The 20,792-nt window shown below is 46.8% G+C and overlaps 1 protein-coding gene across 1 annotated transcript in view; it reads left to right on the top strand.

Annotated features, from left to right (window-relative positions):
• Positions 1-20,792, top strand: part of LOC118358501 (zinc finger matrin-type protein 4-like) — a 199,084-nt gene that overhangs the window by 165,377 nt on the left and 12,915 nt on the right. The window contains exon 6 of the mRNA XM_035736400.2: positions 14,944-15,040. Within this exon, the coding sequence (XP_035592293.1) occupies positions 14,944-15,040 (97 nt within the window). The remainder of the gene's footprint in view (positions 1-14,943; positions 15,041-20,792) is intronic.

Raw genomic sequence — 20,792 nt, 5'->3', positions numbered from 1 at the left:
AGACATGTTTTTTGAAACGCGTCGGTGGTAAGCAAATTCAATTAAGGCTTATATTGCTGCAGGCTTCTAACTTTATCATTTATTTTATTTAGTTCTCAGCATTTCCCTATCCATGAATATAATCCTTGTCAACTAGTTTGAGATCACAAAAGTGAGGAATGTTTTTCATTACATGTAATACAGCCAAGAAGCTGACTGTAGTTTTGGACTATTTGGACTATTCTGGACATTTGTCCAGATCTGAGTGGTGTTCCCTTGATTTCAGAGGAAGCATATGCTCATTTCAGGATATGCACCATTGGAGTGGGCCAGGTGGTTCGTGGTTAATTTAGCATGAACCAGCACCACCATGGACCAGCACCACCTTTCTCTGCACAAAAACAATCCATGATTATACTGTTGATCAATCATTGTCTGGCTGCCACAGAGACAATGAAAGCTGTGGCTTTCATAATATTCCATATTATGCAGTAGAGTGACTCAATTGAGCATTGACATAGGATATTCCCATTAGAGATACACTAGGGGAAGGAAGAGATGAATAGGATAACATGGCGGATGTGATCACAACACTGGATTCGATTTACTGTAAACGTATCCTATATTGTATGGATAGGGTGACAACAGTTATGTGAAGCTGGGTGTCTGACACTGTATCCCTAGTTGGGCTTTGTAAGAATAGATGTGAAACGAAGATCTATGGGTGAGATTCAGATGAAGACAGCGGGACATTTTCAATTGTCTCTTCTGCCTGTTACTCTCTTCTCATATTGGGAATCTCAATGTTAAAACATAAATAAATGGCTCTCTTATGACAGAGCAGAGGCCCCTGATTGCAAGAAAGATGAGCATGATCAGAGTGAATGCAGAAGCAGCAGATAGAGGCCCAGCGCTCCAGCGGTGGTAAGCTGGTGCTTCATTGCTCGTGCATGGCAGGCGCCATGGGAGGTGCTTCAGGTTGGATGGTGTTGATGGATGCCGGGGCTGCAACACATTCTTTCAACTTTTCAAAAAGCGTTTGAGATGCGGCCTGTCAAAATACCACGCAGTGCCGAGTCTCAGCGCCACCTCCGCCACTTTAATATCAGAGTCATGAAAGTGTCAGGGGAACCTCTCTTTCTCTCTCCCTCTTGCAAAATTTAAATTAGAGCTTTAGGCAAAGCAATTGTCGCTCTGGCACATGGTTACGGAGAGGCTGATCAACAGATGGAGAGATTGCAGAGAGAGAGCGAGGGAGAGTCTTGTCTCCCATCTTAGATACATCTGTCTGAACTTCATTAACATGGGATCATAACAGCTACGTTTCTATTTATCTGTGACAGAGATAACAGTCAACAAGCACTTAACATCAGTGTCATCCAGGTACAGTAGTGGATGATGTTGGACATGATCTGTGTACTTTGTTTCTGCTGCTGCCCTTTGTTCAGTCTGACTTATAACTTCATTTGAGACAATCTGGGAGCCATGCTCTCTCGCACTCTCTCTCTCTCAATTCAATTCAAGGGGCTTTATTGGCATGGGAAACATATGTTAACATTGACAAGGCAAGTGAAATAGATAAACAAAAGTGAAATAAACAATAAAAAATGTACAAGTAAACATTCCACAAAAGTTCCAAAATAATAAAGACATTTAAAATGTTATGTCTATATACAGTTTGTAACAATGTGCAAATAGTTAAACTACAAAAGGAAATTAAATAAATATGGGTTGTATATACAATGGTGTTTGTTATTCACTGGTTGCTCTTTTCAAATGGCAACAGGTCACACATCTTGCTGCTATGATGGCACACTGTGGTATTTCCCCTAATAGATATGGGAGTTTATAAAAAATAAAAAAATAAAAAAAAATGTGTGGGTCTGTGTAATCTGGGGGAACTATGTGTCTCTGATATGGTCATACATTTGGCAGGAGGTTAGGAAGTGCAGCTCAGTTTCCACCTCGTTTTGTAGGCTATGTGCACACTGCCCGTCTTCTCTTGAAAGCCAGGTCTGCCTATGGCAACCTTTCTCAATAGCAAAGCCATGCTCATTGAGTCTGTACATAGTCAAAGCTTTCCTTAATTTTGGGTCAGACACAGTGGTCAGGTATTCTGTTACTGTGTACTCTCTGTTTAGGGCCAAATAGCATTCTAGTTTGCTCAGTTTTTTTGTTAATTACTTGACACATTGGAAATAATTATCTTTATGTTTTTCCATGATTTGTTTGGGTCTAAGTGTGTTGCAGTCCTGGGGTCTGTTTGTGTTTGTGAACAGAGCTACATGACCAGCTTGCTGATGGGACTCTTCTCCAGGTTAATCTCTCTGTAGGTGATGGCTTTGTTATGGAAGGTTTGGGAATCGCTTCCTTTCAGGTGGTTGTGGAATTTAATGGCTCTTTTCTCGATTTTGATAATTAGCGGGTATCGGCTAAAATCTGATGTTTCAATTTGTTTTTTCCCCCCATTTGGTGAATTATTGGTTGGTGAGCGGACCCCACAACCATAAAGGGCAATGAAAACGTTGCCTTTGTTTTGGTTTGTTAATTAGGGTGTGCAGGGTGAACATCCCAAAGCTGAGGATGATGTTAAAGAGTTTAAGTATAGCAAATTGGAATTTCTGGTCTGTATATTTAAAATTTCATGTAGGATACCATCAACATCACAGGCCTTTTTGAGTTGGAGGGTTTGTACTTTGTCCTGTAGTTCATTCAATGTAATTTGGGGAATCCAGTGGGTTCTGGTAGTCTTTAATAGCTGACTCTAAGATTTGTAATTTATCATGCATATGTTTTTGCTGTTTGTTCTTTGTTATAGAGCCAAAAAGATTGGAGAAGTGGTTAATCCACTGTGCCATGTGTCTCTCACCTCCTCCTTCACCGCTGGTAGCTGTGCCATGTATCTCTCCCTCCTCCTTCACTGCATTTAGCTGTGCCATGTGTTTCTCACCTCCTCCTTCACCGCTGTTAGCTGTGCCATGTATCTCTCACCTCCTTCTTCACCGCTGTTAGCTGTGCCATGTATCTCTCCCTCCTCCTTCACTGCATTTAGCTGTGCCATGTGTCTCTCACCTCCTCCTTCACCGCTGGTAGCTGTGCCATGTGTCTCTCACCTCCTCCTTCACCGCTGGTAGCTGTGCCATGTGTCTCTCACCTCCTCCTTCACCGCTGGTAGCTGTGCCATGTGTCTCTCACCTCCTCCTTCACCGCTGGTAGCTGTGCCATGTATCTATCACCTCCTCCTTCACCGCTGGTAGCTGTGCCATGTATCTCTCCCTCCTCCTTCACCGCTGGTAGCTGTGCCATGTGTCTCTCCCTCCTCCTTCACCGCTGGTAGCTGTGCCATGTGTCTCTCACCTCCTCCTTCACCGCTGGTAGCTGTGCCATGTATCTCTCCCTCCTCCTTCACTGCATTTAGCTGTGCCATGTATCTCACCCTCCTCCTTCACTGCATTTAGCTGTGCCATGTGTCTCTCACCTCCTCCTTCACCGCTGGTAGCTGTGCCATGTGTCTCTCCCTCCTCCTTCACTGCATTTAGCTGTGCCATGTGTCTCTCACCTCCTCCTTCACCGCTGGTAGCTGTGCCATGTATCTCTCCCTCCTCCTTCACTGCATTTAGCTGTGCCATGTGTCTCTCACCTCCTCCTTCACCGCTGGTAGCTGTGCCATGTGTCTCTCACCTCCTCCTTCACCGCTGGTAGCTGTGCCATGTGTCTCTCACCTCCTCCTTCACCGCTGGTAGCTGTGCCATGTATCTATCACCTCCTCCTTCACCGCTGGTAGCTGTGCCATGTATCTCTCCCTCCTCCTTCACCGCTGGTAGCTGTGCCATGTGTCTCTCACCTCCTCCTTCACCGCTGGTAGCTGTGCCATGTATCTCTCCCTCCTCCTTCACTGCATTTAGCTGTGCCATGTATCTCACCCTCCTCCTTCACTGCATTTAGCTGTGCCATGTGTCTCTCACCTCCTCCTTCACCGCTGGTAGCTGTGCCATGTGTCTCTCACCTCCTCCTTCACTGCATTTAGCTGTGCCATGTGTCTCTCACCTCCTCCTTCACCGCTGGTAGCTGTGCCATGTGTCTCTCCCTCCTCCTTCACCGCTGGTAGCTGTGCCATGTATCTCTCCCTCCTCCTTCACTGCATTTAGCTGTGCCATGTGTCTCTCCCTCCTCCTTCACTGCATTTAGCTGTGCCATGTGTCTCTCCCTCCTCCTTCACTGCATTTAGCTGTGCCATGTGTCTCTCCCTCCTCCTTCACTGCATTTAGCTGTGCCATGTGTCTCTCACCTCCTCCTTTACCGCTGGTAGCTGTGCCATGTATCTCTCCCTCCTCCTTCACCGCTGTTAGCTGTGCCATGTGTTTCTCACCTCCTTCTTCACCGCTGTTAGCTATGCCATATGTTTCTCACCTCCTTCTTCACCGCTGTTAGCTGTGCCATGCGTCTCTCACCTCCTTCTTCACCGCTGTTAGCTGTGCCATGTGTTTCTCACCTCCTTCTTCACCGCTGTTAGCTATGCCATGCGTCTCTCACCTCCTTCTTCACCGCTGTTAGCTGTGCCATGCGTCTCTCACCTCCTTCTTCACCGCTGTTAGCTGTGCCATGTGTTTCTCACCTCCTTCTTCACCGCTGTTAGCTATGCCATGCGTCTCTCACCTCCTCCTTCACCGCTGTTAGCTGTGCCATGTGTTTCTCACCTCCTTCTTCACCGCTGTTAGCTATGCCATGCGTCTCTCACCTCCTCCTTCACTGCATTTAGCTGTGCCATGCGTCTCTCACCTCCTCCTTCACCGCTGGTAGCTGTGCCATGTATCTCTCACCTCCTCCTTCACCGCTGGTAGCTGTGCCATGTATCTCTCCCTCCTCCTTCACCGCTGGTAGCTGTGCCATGTATCTCTCACCTCCTCCTTCACCGCTGGTAGCTGTGCCATGTATCTCTCCCTCCTCCTTCACTGCATTTAGCTGTGCCATGTGTCTCTCACCTCCTCCTTCACCGCTGTTAGCTGTGCCATGTGTCTCTCACCTCCTTCTTCACCGCTGTTAGCTGTGCCATGTGTCTCTCACCTCCTCCTTCACCGCTGGTAGCTGTGCCATGTGTCTCTCACCTCCTTCTTCACCGCTGTTAGCTGTGCCATGTGTCTCTCACCTCCTCCTTCACCGCTGGTAGCTATGCCATGTGTCTCTCACCTCCTTCTTCACCGCTGTTAGCTGTGCCATGTGTCTCTCACCTCCTCCTTCACCGCTGTTAGCTGTGCCATGTGTCTCTCACCTCCTCCTTCACCGCTGGTAGCTATGCCATGTGTCTCTCACCTCCTTCTTCACCGCTGTTAGCTGTGCCATGTGTCTCTCACCTCCTCCTTCACCGCTGGTAGCTGTGCCATGTATCTATCCCTCCTCCTTCACTGCATTTAGCTGTGCCATGTGTCTCTCACCTCCTCCTTCACCGCTGTTAGCTGTGCCATGTGTCTCTCACCTCCTCCTTCACCGCTGGTAGCTATGCCATGTGTCTCTCACCTCCTTCTTCACCGCTGTTAGCTGTGCCATGTGTCTCTCACCTCCTCCTTCACCGCTGGTAGCTGTGCCATGTATCTATCCCTCCTCCTTCACTGCATTTAGCTGTGCCATGTGTTTCTCACCTCCTTCTTCACCGCTGTTAGCTGTGCCATGTATCTCTCACCTCCTCCTTCACCGCTGGTAGCTGTGCCATGTATCTATCCCTCCTCCTTCACTGCATTTAGCTGTGCCATGTGTTTCTCACCTCCTCCTTCACCGCTGGTAGCTGTGCCATGTGTCTCTCACCTCCTTCTTCACCGCTGTTAGCTGTGCCATGTGTCTCTCACCTCCTCCTTCACCGCTGGTAGCTGTGCCATGTATCTCTCCCTCCTCCTTCACTGCATTTAGCTGTGCCATGTGTCTCTCCCCTCCTCCTTCACTGCTGTTAGCTGTGCCATGTGTCTCTCCCTCCTCCTTCACTGCATTTAGCTGTGCCATGTGTCTCTCACCTCCTCCTTCACCGCTGGTAGCTGTGCCATGTGTCTCTCCCTCCTCCTTCACTGCATTTAGCTGTGCCATGTGTCTCTCCCTCCTCCTTCACTGCATTTAGCTGTGCCATGTGTCTCTCACCTCCTCCTTCACTGCATTTAGCTGTGCCATGTGTCTCTCACCTCCTCCTTCACCGCTGGTAGCTGTGCCATGTGTCTCTCCCTCCTCCTTCACCGCTGGTAGCTGTGCCATGTGTCTCTCACCTCCTCCTTCACTGCATTTAGCTGTGCCATGTGTCTCTCCCTCCTCCTTCACCGCTGTTAGCTGTGCCATGTGTCTCTCACCTCCTCCTTCACCGCTGGTAGCTGTGCCATGTATCTATCCCTCCTCCTTCACTGCATTTAGCTGTGCCATGTGCCTGTTAGCTGTGCCATGTATCTCTCACCTCCTCCTTCACCGCTGGTAGCTGTGCCATGTATCTATCCCTCCTCCTTCACTGCATTTAGCTGTGCCATGTGTCTCTCACCTCCTCCTTCACCGCTGGTAGCTGTGCCATGTGTCTCTCACCTCCTTCTTCACCGCTGTTAGCTGTGCCATGTGTCTCTCACCTCCTCCTTCACCGCTGGTAGCTATGCCATGTGTCTCTCACCTCCTTCTTCACCGCTGTTAGCTGTGCCATGTGTCTCTCACCTCCTCCTTCACCGCTGGTAGCTGTGCCATGTATCTATCCCTCCTCCTTCACTGCATTTAGCTGTGCCATGTGTTTCTCACCTCCTTCTTCACCGCTGTTAGCTGTGCCATGTATCTCTCACCTCCTCCTTCACCGCTGGTAGCTGTGCCATGTATCTATCCCTCCTCCTTCACTGCATTTAGCTGTGCCATGTGTTTCTCACCTCCTCCTTCACCGCTGGTAGCTGTTCACCTCCTTCTTCACCGCTGTTAGCTGTGCCATGTGTCTCTCACCTCCTCCTTCACCGCTGGTAGCTGTGCCATGTATCTCTCCCTCCTCCTTCACTGCATTTAGCTGTGCCATGTGTCTCACCTCCTCCTTCACTGCTGTTAGCTGTGCCATGTGTCTCCCTCCTCCTTCACTGCATTTAGCTGTGCCATGTGTCTCTCACCTCCTCCTTCACCGCTGGTAGCTGTGCCATGTGTCTCTCCCTCCTCCTTCACTGCATTTAGCTGTGCCATGTGTCTCTCCCTCCTCCTTCACTGCATTTAGCTGTGCCATGTGTCTCTCACCTCCTCCTTCACTGCATTTAGCTGTGCCATGTGTCTCACCTCCTCCTTCACCGCTGGTAGCTGTGCCATGTGTCTCTCCCTCCTCCTTCACCGCTGGTAGCTGTGCCATGTGTCTCACCTCCTCCTTCACTGCATTTAGCTGTGCCATGTGTCTCTCCCTCCTCCTTCACCGCTGTTAGCTGTGCCATGTGTCTCTCACCTCCTCCTTCACCGCTGGTAGCTGTGCCATGTATCTATCCCTCCTCCTTCACCGCTGGTAGCTATGCCATGTCTCTCACCTCCTTCTTCACCGCTGTTAGCTGTGCCATGTGTCTCTCACCTCCTCCTTCACCGCTGGTAGCTGTGCCATGTATCTATCCCTCCTCCTTCACTGCATTTAGCTGTGCCATGTGTCTCTCACCTCCTCCTTCACCGCTGTTAGCTGTGCCATGTGTCTCTCACCTCCTCCTTCACCGCTGGTAGCTATGCCATGTGTCTCTCACCTCCTTCTTCACCGCTGTTAGCTGTGCCATGTGTCTCTCTCCTCCTTCACCGCTGGTAGCTGTGCCATGTATCTATCCCTCCTCCTTCACTGCATTTAGCTGTGCCATGTGTTTCTCACCTCCTTCTTCACCGCTGTTAGCTGTGCCATGTATCTCTCACCTCCTCCTTCACCGCTGGTAGCTGTGCCATGTATCTATCCCTCCTCCTTCACTGCATTTAGCTGTGCCATGTGTTCTCACCTCCTCCTTCACCGCTGGTAGCTGTGCCATGTGTCTCTCACCTCCTTCTTCACCGCTGTTAGCTGTGCCATGTGTCTCTCACCTCCTCCTTCACCGCTGGTAGCTGTGCCATGTATCTCTCCCTCCTCCTTCACTGCATTTAGCTGTGCCATGTGTCTCTCCCCTCCTCCTTCACTGCTGTTAGCTGTGCCATGTGTCTCTCCCTCCTCCTTCACTGCATTTAGCTGTGCCATGTGTCTCTCACCTCCTCCTTCACCGCTGGTAGCTGTGCCATGTGTCTCTCCCTCCTCCTTCACTGCATTTAGCTGTGCCATGTGTCTCTCCCTCCTCCTTCACTGCATTTAGCTGTGCCATGTGTCTCTCACCTCCTCCTTCACTGCATTTAGCTGTGCCATGTGTCTCTCACCTCCTCCTTCACCGCTGGTAGCTGTGCCATGTGTCTCTCCCTCCTCCTTCACCGCTGGTAGCTGTGCCATGTGTCTCTCACCTCCTCCTTCACTGCATTTAGCTGTGCCATGTGTCTCTCCCTCCTCCTTCACCGCTGTTAGCTGTGCCATGTGTCTCTCACCTCCTCCTTCACCGCTGGTAGCTGTGCCATGTATCTATCCCTCCTCCTTCACTGCATTTAGCTGTGCCATGTGTTTCTCACCTCCTTCTTCACCGCTGTTAGCTGTGCCATGTATCTCTCACCTCCTCCTTCACCGCTGGTAGCTGTACCATGTATCTATCCCTCCTCCTTCACTGCATTTAGCTGTGCCATGTGTTTCTCACCTCCTCCTTCACCGCTGGTAGCTGTGCCATGTGTCTCTCACCTCCTGCTTCACCGCTGTTAGCTGTGCCATGTGTCTCTCACCTCCTCCTTCACTGCATTTAGCTGTGCCATGTGTCTCTCACCTCCTCCTTCACCGCTGGTAGCTGTGCCATGTGTCTCTCCCTCCTCCTTCACCGCTGGTAGCTGTGCCATGTATCTATCCCTCCTCCTTCACTGCATTTAGCTGTGCCATGTGTTTCTCACCTCCTTCTTCAGCTGTTAGCTGCCATGTATCTCTCACCTCCTCCTTCACCGCTGTAGCTGTGCCATGTATCTATCCCTCCTCCTTCACTGCATTTAGCTGTGCCCTTCACCTCCTCCTTCACCGCTGGTAGCTGTGCCATGTGTCTCTCACCTCCTTCTTCACCGCTGTTAGCTGTGCCATGTGTCTCTCACCTCCTCCTTCACCGCTGGTAGCTGTGCCATGTATCTCTCCCTCCTCCTTCACTGCATTTAGCTGTGCCATGTGTCTCTCACCTCCTCCTTCACTGCTAGCTGTGCCATGTGTCTCTCCCTCCTCCTTCACTGCATTTAGCTGTGCCATGTGTCTCTCACCTCCTCCTTCACCGCTGGTAGCTGTGCCATGTGTCTCTCCCTCCTCCTTCACTGCATTTAGCTGTGCCATGTGTCTCTCCCTCCTCCTTCACTGCATTTAGCTGTGCCATGTGTCTCTCACCTCCTCCTTCACTGCATTTAGCTGTGCCATGTGTCTCTCACCTCCTCCTTCACCGCTGGTAGCTGTGCCATGTGTCTCTCCCTCCTCCTTCACCGCTGGTAGCTGTGCCATGTGTCTCTCACCTCCTCCTTCACTGCATTTAGCTGTGCCATGTGTCTCTCCCTCCTCCTTCACCGCTGTTAGCTGTGCCATGTGTCTCTCACCTCCTCCTTCACGCTGGTAGCGTGCCATGTATCTATCCCTCCTCCTTCACTGCATTTAGCTGTGCCATGTGTTTCTCACCTCCTTCTTCACCGCTGTTAGCTGTGCCATGTATCTCTCACCTCCTCCTTCACCGCTGGTAGCTGTGCCATGTATCTATCCCTCCTCCTTCACTGCATTTAGCTGTGCCATGTGTTTCTCACCTCCTCCTTCACCGCTGGTAGCTGTGCCATGTGTCTCTCACCTCCTTCTTCACCGCTGTTAGCTGTGCCATGTGTCTCTCACCTCCTCCTTCACCGCTGGTAGCTGTGCCATGTATCTCTCCCTCCTCCTTCACTGCATTTAGCTGTGCCATGTGTCTCTCACCTCCTCCTTCACTGCTGTTAGCTGTGCCATGTGTCTCTCCCTCCTCCTTCACTGCATTTAGCTGTGCCATGTGTCTCTCACCTCCTCCTTCACCGCTGGTAGCTGTGCCATGTGTCTCTCCCTCCTCCTTCACTGCATTTAGCTGTGCCATGTGTCTCTCCCTCCTCCTTCACCGCTGTTAGCTGTGCCATGTGTCTCTCCCTCCTCCTTCACCGCTGGTAGCTGTGCCATGTGTCTCTCACCTCCTCCTTCACTGCATTTAGCTGTGCCATGTGTCTCTCCCTCCTCCTTCACTGCATTTAGCTGTGCCATGTGGTCCTCTCTCTTCTCCTTAAGTTCTCTCACCTCAGTTCAGAGTGCAGCCCGTTCTCTCAGACAGCTGTCCACCTCCCACCCTCCGGGTCTTGTTAGGGGGGTGTTGTTGTGCTGGTCTGGTTTGTTCTGTCTGGGTTGTGTGGACTAGCTCTCTGAGCTCCACCATGTCTCTCTCCAGCTCAGTGAATTTATCCCTCTCAATGATGGAGGAGCATTGCAGTTGTGGGCCCTGGGTGTGTTCAGTGCTGGGGGGGTGTGATCAGACTCACTCAGGGTGGGGGAGTCGTCACTGATAGAGAGCTTTTCCTGCTGTGCTCTCTTTGATCCTGTAAAAGTCCTGCTGGAACTGCTCGAGGATGCCTTGCATCATTACTGTCCCAGACTTGTACACGTTGACAGAGGTTGTTTCAATTTCCTCAATGTCTAGTATTCTTAGTTTCCACCCTGGGCCAATACCCTCTCTCTTGACATAGGGGTAGTGTGCTCTTATAGCACTGCGCCATGCCAGGGGATGTTCTGTGTGGAAAATTAAGTTGCTTATGTTCCCCTCTTTGTAGCAGTCAGCAAATAGTTTCTCTGGATTGTCCTTGAGGAGCTTATTTTTGTACTTATTCCGTGCCATGTTATTTTTAATATCGAAAGGTTACTGCACAGGGATACGCCATGGTGCAGGGGGCTTCAAAGGGCTCTGCATTTGGGTAAGGGAGGCTGTGAAACTGCTGCATTGTTAGGCTCAATAGTTTTCACACATTTCACTTTACACTTCAGTGCTAATTGAAGTTGCAGCCAGGCCTGATCTGTCCTAGCAGCTTGGTAGCCTTATTTACTACGTTGTATATAAACAAATTACTTATAGATTATTGTATTTTACTTTTTGGCTTCAGAAGTAGGTTCAGACTAAACATAATTTTGCGTTGGATGGTATTACCAGGTTTCGGTTTGTTATCATTTTTTTCTTGATAGTTCTTGGTAGTAAGAATCCAATCAGTTAATTTTGTCCAAAATCAAGGTTTTAGGTATGAACTTTTGATTTGGTTTGAATGTTTTGATATAGAGGGTAGTCTCCTGTATAAGTGTGTCAACATTTATCCCACTATAATTCTATTGTTTTTGCAGAAGAACTCAGGAGCTCATGAGCACATGATCTCTCTCTCTCTGTGTGTCTCTGTCTACCACCTTTACCACTCTCTCTCGCTGCCTCTTGATAAGACACATGATGTTTTAATGCTGTGATCTAGAGAGAAAGGCTCATCAACATGGGGAGACCTGACCTTAGGTCGGAGGAGAGATAGGACAATTAGATTCAATGATGGTGGAGAAGTGGGGACATGTATCTTTACCTTGGCCTTTATTACCCTCCAAACAATGTTTATAGGTTTCACTATTCAGAGAGAAGAAGCAAGCGATTGGGCAATTTGTCATGCCACTGTGTCATGAGCCTCAACATAACAGCCATTACACTGACCACTTACTCTGTTAATGCGTACCAAATGGCACCCTATTCCCTTTATAGTACACTACTTTTATTGGACCCTTGTCAAAAATAGTGCACTGTCAATGAAATAGGGTGCCAATTTGGACACTTCCACAGATACAGGGTTTGTCACTCTGTTAGTTGCTGATTTGGTGATCCACAGTCGCCGAAGACATCAGAAGGGGTGAGAAATAGACTGATCATCTCACTCAGATTTTAGTTGAATTTTGGAGTTAGCTTGTTAGCCTGTTGTATTAGCCAAAGCAATGGGTTGTAACAAAATACAGTCAACAGCTCAAATTTCACTCCAAGCAGGGCTCTGGCTAATAAGAGCCAAGGTGTGTCAAAATCCTCAAGCCTCAGTCATGGATCTCATCATTTAAATGTAATTTCATCGTGATCAATACTGAATGTGTGACAATTTAGTGTGGGCACGTCTTTCATTGATTATTTACATTTCCCCCACCAGGAGTAGTAGAGTGGATAGACTAGGACACATGCAAGACTAGAGAAATGAGCACTGACCCTAGTCTCAAATGGCACCCTATTCCCTATATAGCGCACTACTTTTGACCAGGGTCCATAGTAGAGGTCGACCGATTAATCGTAATGGCCGATTAATTAGGGCAGATTTAAAGTTTTCATAACAATCGGAAATCTGTATTTTTGGACACCGATTTGGCCGATTATTTATTATTATTTAACTAGGCAAGTCAGTTAAAAAAAATGTGTTTTTTCTCTTTTTTTGAATCTTACCCCCTTTTCTCCCCAATTTCGTGGTATCCAATTGTTAGTAGTTACTATCTTGTCTCATCGCTACAACTCCCGTACGGGCTCGGGAGAGACGAAGATCGAAAGCCATGCGTCCTCCGAAACACACCCAACCAAGCCGCACTGCTTCTTAACACAGCGCGCATCCAACCCGGAAGCCAGTTGCTCCAATGTGTCGGAGGAAACACCGTGCACCTGGCGACCTGGTTAGCGTGCACTGCACCCGGCCCGCCACAGGAGTCGCTAGTGCGCGATGAGACAAGGATATCCCTACCAGGGAAAAACCCTCCCTTGCCCGGACGGCGCTAGGCCAATTGTGCGTCGCCCAACGGACCTCCCGGTTGCGGCCGGCTGCGACAGAGCCTGGCGCGAACCCAGAGTCTCTGGTGGCACAGCTAGCACTGCGATGCAGTGCCCTAGACCACTGTGTCACCCGGGAGGCCCAGCACATTCTTATTTTCAATGACGGCCTAGGAACGGTGGGTTAACTGCCTCGTTCAGGGGCAGAATGACAGATTTTTACCTTGTCAGCTCGGGGGATTCAATCTTGCAACCTTACAGTTAACTGGTCCAATGCTCTAACCACCTGATTACATTGCACTCCACAAGGAGCCTGCCTGTTACGCGAATGCAGTATAAGCCAAGGTAAGTTGCTAGCTAGCATTAAACTTATCTTATAAAAAACAATCAATCAATCATTATCACTAGTTAACTACACATGGTTGATGATATTACTAGTTTATCTAGCATGTCCTGCTTTACATATAATCGATGCGGTGCGTATCGTTGCTCCAAAGTGCACCTAACCATAAACATCAATGCCTTTCTTAAAATCAATACACAGAAGTATATATTTTTAAACCTGCAAATTAAGCTAAAAGAAATTCAGGTTAGCAGGCAATAATAACTAGGTGAAATTGTGTCACTTCTCTTGCGTTCATTGCACGCAGAGTCAGGTTATATGCAACAGTTTGGGCCGACTAATTTTAATATAATTATGACATAATATTGAAGGTTGTGCAATGTAACAGGAATATTTAGACTTATGGATGCCACCTGTTAGATAAATACGGAACGGTTCCGTATTTCACCGAAATAATAAACGTCTTGTTTTCTAAATGATAGTTTCCTGATTCAACCATATTAATGACCTACGGCTCGTATTTCTGTGTGTAATTATGTTATAACTAAGTCTATGATTTGATAGAGCAGTCTGACTGAGCGATGGTAGGCACCAGCAGGCTCATAAGCATTCATTCAAAGAGCAATTTTGTGCGTTTTGCCCTTAGCTCTTCGCAAGCACAGCGCTGTTTATGACTTCAAGCCTATCACATCCCGAGATTAGGCTGGTGTAACCGATGTGAAATGGCTAGCTAGTTAGCGGGGTGCACGCTAATAGCGTTTCAAACGTCACTCGCTCTGAGACTTGGAGTAGTTATTCCCCTTGCTCTGCATGGGTAACGCTGCTTCGACGGTGGCTGTGGGTGGCTGTTGTGTTCCTGGTTCGAGCCCAGGTAGGAGCGAGGAGAGGGACGGAAACTATACTGTTACAATGGCAATACTAAAGTGCCTATAAGAACATCCAATAGTCAAAGGTATATGAAATACAAATGGTATAGAGAGAAATAGTCCTATAATTCATATAATAACGACAACCTAAAACTTCTTACCTGGGAATATTGAAGACTCATGTTAAAAGGAACCACTAGCTTTCATATGTTCTCATGTTCTGAGCAAGGAACTTAAACGTTAGCTTTCTTACATGGCACATATTGCACTTTTACTTACTTCTCCAACACTTTGTTTTTTGCATTATGTAAACCAAATGAAACATGTTTCATTATTTATTTGAGGCTAAATTGATAGTATTGACGTATTATATTACGTTTAAATAACTGTTCAGTATTGTTGTAATTGTCATTATTACAAATAAATGTAAAAAAAAAAAAAAATTGGCCAATTAATCGGTATCGCCTTTTTTTGTTCCTCCAATAATCGGTATTGGCGTTAAAAATCAGAATCGGTCGACCTCTAGTCCATAGTCCCATTTGGGACATATTGCTAGTGTCTTTAACGGCCAGCTGTATGGAAGAGAGAGCTTCTGTCAGTAAGAGTTCTCATCCCCTCTAGTCTTCTACCTTATTTAGTGACAGCATAGTGACAGCATGCTGACCAGGTATTTTCAATAGAGAACTAACAATTCCATATAGGACTCTACAGTGGGATAGAATAGTGAATGTATACACATTAATTGCATTTGTGGTGGAGCATTGAACATGGTTCCATAGTTCCATAGTTCCAAAGTACAATAATTTGATTGAAACAAATAGTAAGTTAATACATACACACCTGTCTAATCTTGTGTGTGTGTGTATGTGTGCGTGCGTGTGTGTTCTTATTCCAGGTCTGAAACGTAGCTATACGTGTGAAGTCTGCAATGTCACACTCAACTCTGTGGCACAGTACCATGCACATCTGCAGGGCTCAAAGCACCAAAACAAGTGAGTCTTCTCCTCTGTGTACTGCAGCTAAACAGACAATGTCACACTTTGTTTTCTCCTTGTCTGATGGTGAGTTTCCAGCATGTAAATTGTATTGCGTTTGGTTTACGTTTATGTATGCTATGCCATTGAAATTCAATTGGCACTTTCAAGGAGGGTTTTTACATTTTGCATCAGCTGAGACCGAGTGAGCAAAACATCAGAGGGGAGGAGTGAGAGTCTCTCTGCTGGCTTCGGGCATCTTTGGATATTTTTCCACTTATGTTCAATCTCATTGAAAGCAGTTCATTTTTGAGGAGAAATGTGTCTAATTGAGACATTTTTTGACTTCTTTCACATTGCTGCTGCTAATTGGTGGCCATGCCGTGGTGCCTGCAGGAGCAAAACGCAGATCAACAAGTGCTTGTTCTACTATAGACACAACACCCAGAGCCCAGGCTAGCGCCACCAGGCCGTGCTCATCAGAGTGAACAAACAACTTCGGCTAATACACAACCATAATGCACACACAACCATCTAACTCAAACAACTAGTGCTAATACACAACCAACACACAAAACTAACAGTAAGTCTTCTAACTCAAGCGGGCCATGCTGAAACATGATCAACACCCAGTGTTCAGAGTCAAACACACAGCTTGTGTCCTGAAACAGTATGTAGGGTCGGTATGCAGAGACAGAATGCATATGTAGGGAGGGCAGTCAGAGGATGACCTGGTATTGGGCCCAACTCAGCACAGCCTGGCCAGTTGGTGTGAATTGATGGGCTTTTTCATGGCGCGTGTCCTTGAATGAATTCCCCCTGTAGGACCCTCTCTGCCCGTACGTGTCCACAGGGATGCAGGCATCAAGAGACATGACACTTTAGCCCTGCACCTTAGTCACGCTCCACTGCCTCATTGGTGCTAGTGGCTTTCCACACAGGCAGATCCACCCACCCCAGTAGGCCAAAGCAACTTCTCTTTCCTCTCGTTCTCTCGCTCTGGGTGTATTTAGGTCAGTGCTTTATGCCAGTTTACCCAGATAGAATAGCGGTCCGGTGCATGTGACAATAACATTCTCTCTCTCTCCAGAAAGGGCAGATATGTTGTCTGTTGTCCTATATACAGCCAGACAAATAGAAGATGGCAGTTAATATGAAAGCAGTGGTGCATTTGATGATTTGGATGATATAGTTACTTTTAATTTGATGGAATGACTTCACAGAGAAGGGTTAGGCTACAGTAAACACTCATCAACAGTTTGGCAGTCATTTGTCTGAATACTATTTACACTGAAAAAAAATGATGCACTATAAATTGCATGAGGTCATGTTAGGTAAGGGTCATATTGACCTCCCCAGTCTCATCACAAATTGATACCAGCTAGCCAAGATTCACGAACTCAGCATAGCTAACTTGAACCGAGTCCAAGAACTTCAGAGAGGAAATTCTATTTTGACTGAGGGTGGGGGACAAATTACCCCTTCACGATATGCTTACTAATGAGATGTGTGATCAATACTACACGAACAAGCCTGCTACAACCGTACAAAGCCTGGATGCTTAAATACTTAAACCCATGCCAGTGCTGCTGGCATCTGAAGCAGAAAGTATGCCACAAATCAAGATCGTCCTTTCATTTACTAACTCAATTTGGCTGTCTGACATGTTTCTCTTTTTGCTTTCCAAGTATTCTTCACAGTCAGTCACTTCATTTGAGCACACCGTAGCACTGTAACTGTCAGTCGTTGTCCTGCACTTCATTTGAGCACACAGTAGCAATGTACCTGTTTGTGTCTCAAATGGCACCCTATTCCCTATATAGTGCACTCCTTTTTGACGAGGATCCATCGTTTGTCCTTCCTTGTTACGGCATAAGGAGTCTTTTAGGAGGGGCTAAGGCTGCTGGTCCAGACTGCTGTGACAGAAATAGCCTGCTGGCTTTGTGAGCTGACTGAGCTCCCATCTCCTCCCCAGTCTCAAGGTCTGACTGAGTGATAGGGGTTTATGCTGATTACAGCAGACTGACTGGAGTGCACAGACAGGGATTCTAGACGTGGCTGTCGGCTGGCTGGTCAGTGTGAACTAAGGAGAAACTGGAGAGGGAACCCGTTTGACCTCTAGTTCAGGACAGGCGAGGAGGGAGGAGGAGGAGGCACTGCAGCTCTCTCTTTCTCTTCTATCACTGGAGGTCAAGAACCATGTGACAGTGCAGTAGCCGATCTCATACTTACACATTACTTGAGTTTATTGTTAAATGTTCTGCTAAGTAAGATGCCGACATCTCTGGCGATGACCTAGTGTTGGACCATGTGAACAAGCTTAGCCTATATTTACATTTCACATTTGAGTCATTTAGCAGATACTCTTATCCAGAGTGACTTTTAGGAGCTATTAGGGTTAAGTGCCTTGCTCAAGGGCATATCGGCAGATGTTTCACCTAGTAGGCTCGGAGATTCGAACCAGTGACCTTTCGGGTACTTGCCCTATACTCAGCTACTTGAGGATTAGTGGGTCCCCTGCGGGACGGTTGAGCTAACGTAGGCTAATGTGATTAGCATGAGGTTGTAAGTAACAAGAACATTCCCCAGGACATAGACAGATCTGATGTCGTCAGAAGGCTTAAATTATTGTTAATCTAACTGCACTGTCCAATTTACACTAGCTATTACAGTGAAATAATACCATGCTATTGTTTAAGGAGAGTGCACAGTAGTGCACAGTTTTCAACTTGAAAAGTTATTAATAAACAAATTAGGCACATTTGGGCAGTCTTGATACAAAGTTTTGAACAGAAATGCAATGGTTCATTGGATCAGTCTAAAACTTTGCACATACACTGCTGCCATCTCGTGGCCAATATCTAAATTGCACCTGGGCTGGAATAATACATTATGGCCTTTCTCTTGCATTTCAAAGATGGTACCTTTTTTTCTAACGGTTGTTTTTTTCTTTGTATTATCTTTTACGAGAACTAATGTGTTATTCTCCAACATTCCTTTCACATTTCCACAAACTTCAACATGTTTCCTTTCAAATGGTACCAAGAAAATGCATATCCTTACTTCAGGGCCTGAGGTACAGGCAGTTAGGTTTGGTTATGTCATTTTAGGCAAAACACATTTTTTAAAGGGGCCTACCTGCCGCCTCTAGATGTGGGTTAACAGAGCCTGAGATGGGCTTTCCTATGTGTAATGTCATCATCCACTGCAAGAGATCGAGACACAGGAGCAGCCAGGCTCGGAAATAAGAGCCTGGGTCACAACATGCATTTTCATGATCAAACGTGAAGAGGGGAAGGTAACGAGGCCGGTGGGAGCAGTACGAGGCGAGACGGGGGCACGTTGTGTGATTGAGACCAGTCCCTCAGTCCCTCCGCTCCTCAGTCCCGCCGCTCTTCCACTATTGATAGGTCAAGCAGACAGCCTCATTACCATGCAGTCACCGATCCCTCGCCCAACTATCTCCATTCCCCGCTGCTCGCCTGCACTCTTCTCTACCCTCCCTCCCAGCCTCCCTAACCCTCCCCCCACACTAACACATACTAATGGTGTGCAGAAAGACATTAGCGTTCTCTCACTCCCAGTTGCCATGTCTGAGACTGGAGCGAATGAGAGGATGAGTCTGTCAGGTTGGATGTTGTTGCAGTGATTTGTTATTGCTGCTCTTGTTTCCCATGTGTGGAAACAACCCGCCCCCCAAAAAAGAAATGATGATGATGTGCAAGTAGAGAGTAGAGATACTGGGTGCAAAAGAGCAAGAGGGTAAGTAATGATATGGGGATAAGGTATTCGGGTGTGCTATTTACAGATTGGCTGTGTACAGGTACGGTGATTGATTGACTCTTTCTAGAGCACCTGGTTAAAATTGTACATAAGATCATTTTTTAAACTCTGTAAATCGTTAAACTAGGGAGAAATGTGTACATAATCAACCTAAATTGAAATGTTGATTTACAGTGCCTTGCGAAAGTATTCGGCCCCCTTGAACTTTGCGACCTTTTGCCACATTTCAGGCATCAAACAACAAGTGGGACACAATCATGAAGTGGAACGACATTTATTGGATATTTCAAACTTTTTTAACAAATCAAAAACTGAAAAATTGGGTGTGCAAAATTATTCAGCCCCCTTAAATGAATACTTTGTAGCGCCACCTTTTGCTGCGATTACAGCTGTAAGTCACTTGGGGTATGTCTCTATCAGTTTTGCACATCGAGAGACTGACATTTTTTCCCATTCCTCCTTGCAAAACAGCTCGAGCTCAGTGAGGTTGGATGGAGAGCATTTGTGAACAGCAGTTTTCAGTTCTTTCCACAGATTCTCGATTGGATTCAGGTCTGGACTTTGACTTGGCCATTCTAACACCTGGATATGTTTATTTTTGAACCATTCCATTGTAGATTTTGCTTTATGTTTTGGATCATTGTCTTGTTGGAAGACAAATTTCCGTGCCAGTCTCAGGTCTTTTGCAGACTCCATCAGGTTTTCTTCCAGAATGGTCCATTTGGCTCCATCCATCTTCCCATCAATTTTAACCATCTTCCCTGTTGCTGAAGAAAAGCAGGCCCAAACCATGATGCTGCCACCACCATGTTTGACAGTGGGGATTGCGTTCAGGGTGATGAGCTGTGTTGCTTTTACGCCAAACATAACGTTTTGCATTGTTGCCAAAAAGTTACATTTTGGTTTCATCTGACCAGAGCACCTTCTTCCACATGTTTGGTGTGTCTCCCAGGTGGCTTGTGGCAAACTTTAAACAACACTTTTTATGGATATCTTTAAGAAATGGCTTTCTTCTTGCCACTCTTCCATAAAGGCCAGATTTGTGCAATAAAACTGATTGTTCTCCTATGGACAGAGTCTCCCACCTCAGCTGTAGATCTCTGCAGTTTTGATCATGGGCCTCTTGGCTGCATCTCTGATCAGTCTTCTCCTTGTATGAGCTGAACGTTTAAAGGGATGGCCAGGTCTTGGTAGATTTGCAGTGGTCTGATACTCCTTCCATTTCAATATTATCGCTTGCACAGTGCTCCTTGGGAAATCTTTTTGTATCCAAATCCGGCTTTATACTTCTTCACAACAGTATATGGTCCTTCTGTAGCTCAGTTGGTAGAGCATGGCGCTTGTAACGCCAGGGTAGTGGGTTCGATTCCCGGGACCACCCATACGTAGAATGTATGCACACATGACTGTAAGTCGCTTTGGATAAAAGCGTCTGCTAAATGGCATATATTATTATATTATTATTATTATTATATTATTATTATCTCGGACCTGCCTGGTGTGTTCCTTGTTCTTCATGATGCTCTCTGCGCTTTTAACGGACATCTGAGACTATCACAGTGCAGGTGCAATTATATACGGAGACTTGATTACACACAGGTGGATTGTATTTATCATTAGTCATTTAGGTCAACATTGGATCATTCAGAGATCCTCACTGAACTTCTGGAGAGAGCTTGCTGCACTGAAAGTAAATGGGCTGAATAATTTTGCACGCCCAATTTTTCAGTTTTTGATTTGTTAAAAAAGTTTGAAATATCCAATAAATGTTGTTCCACTTCATGATTGTGTCCCACTTGTTGTTGATTCTTCACAAAAAAATACAGTTTTATATCTTTATGTTTGAAGCCTGAAATGTGGCAAAAGGTCGCAAAGTTCAAGGGGGCCGAATACTTTCGCAAGGCACTGTATATGGACAGTATGTGTTACTACATTATACCCTGGTGAAGACAGCTCGTCTGTCAAAACGTTGGTTATTAGGTTATTA

Source organism: Oncorhynchus keta, chromosome 25, assembly GCF_023373465.1.
Source record: "Oncorhynchus keta strain PuntledgeMale-10-30-2019 chromosome 25, Oket_V2, whole genome shotgun sequence".
Taxonomy (NCBI): domain Eukaryota; kingdom Metazoa; phylum Chordata; class Actinopteri; order Salmoniformes; family Salmonidae; genus Oncorhynchus; species Oncorhynchus keta.
The sequence above is the reverse complement of the archived record's forward strand: the minus strand, read 5'-3'. Positions and strand labels throughout refer to the sequence as shown.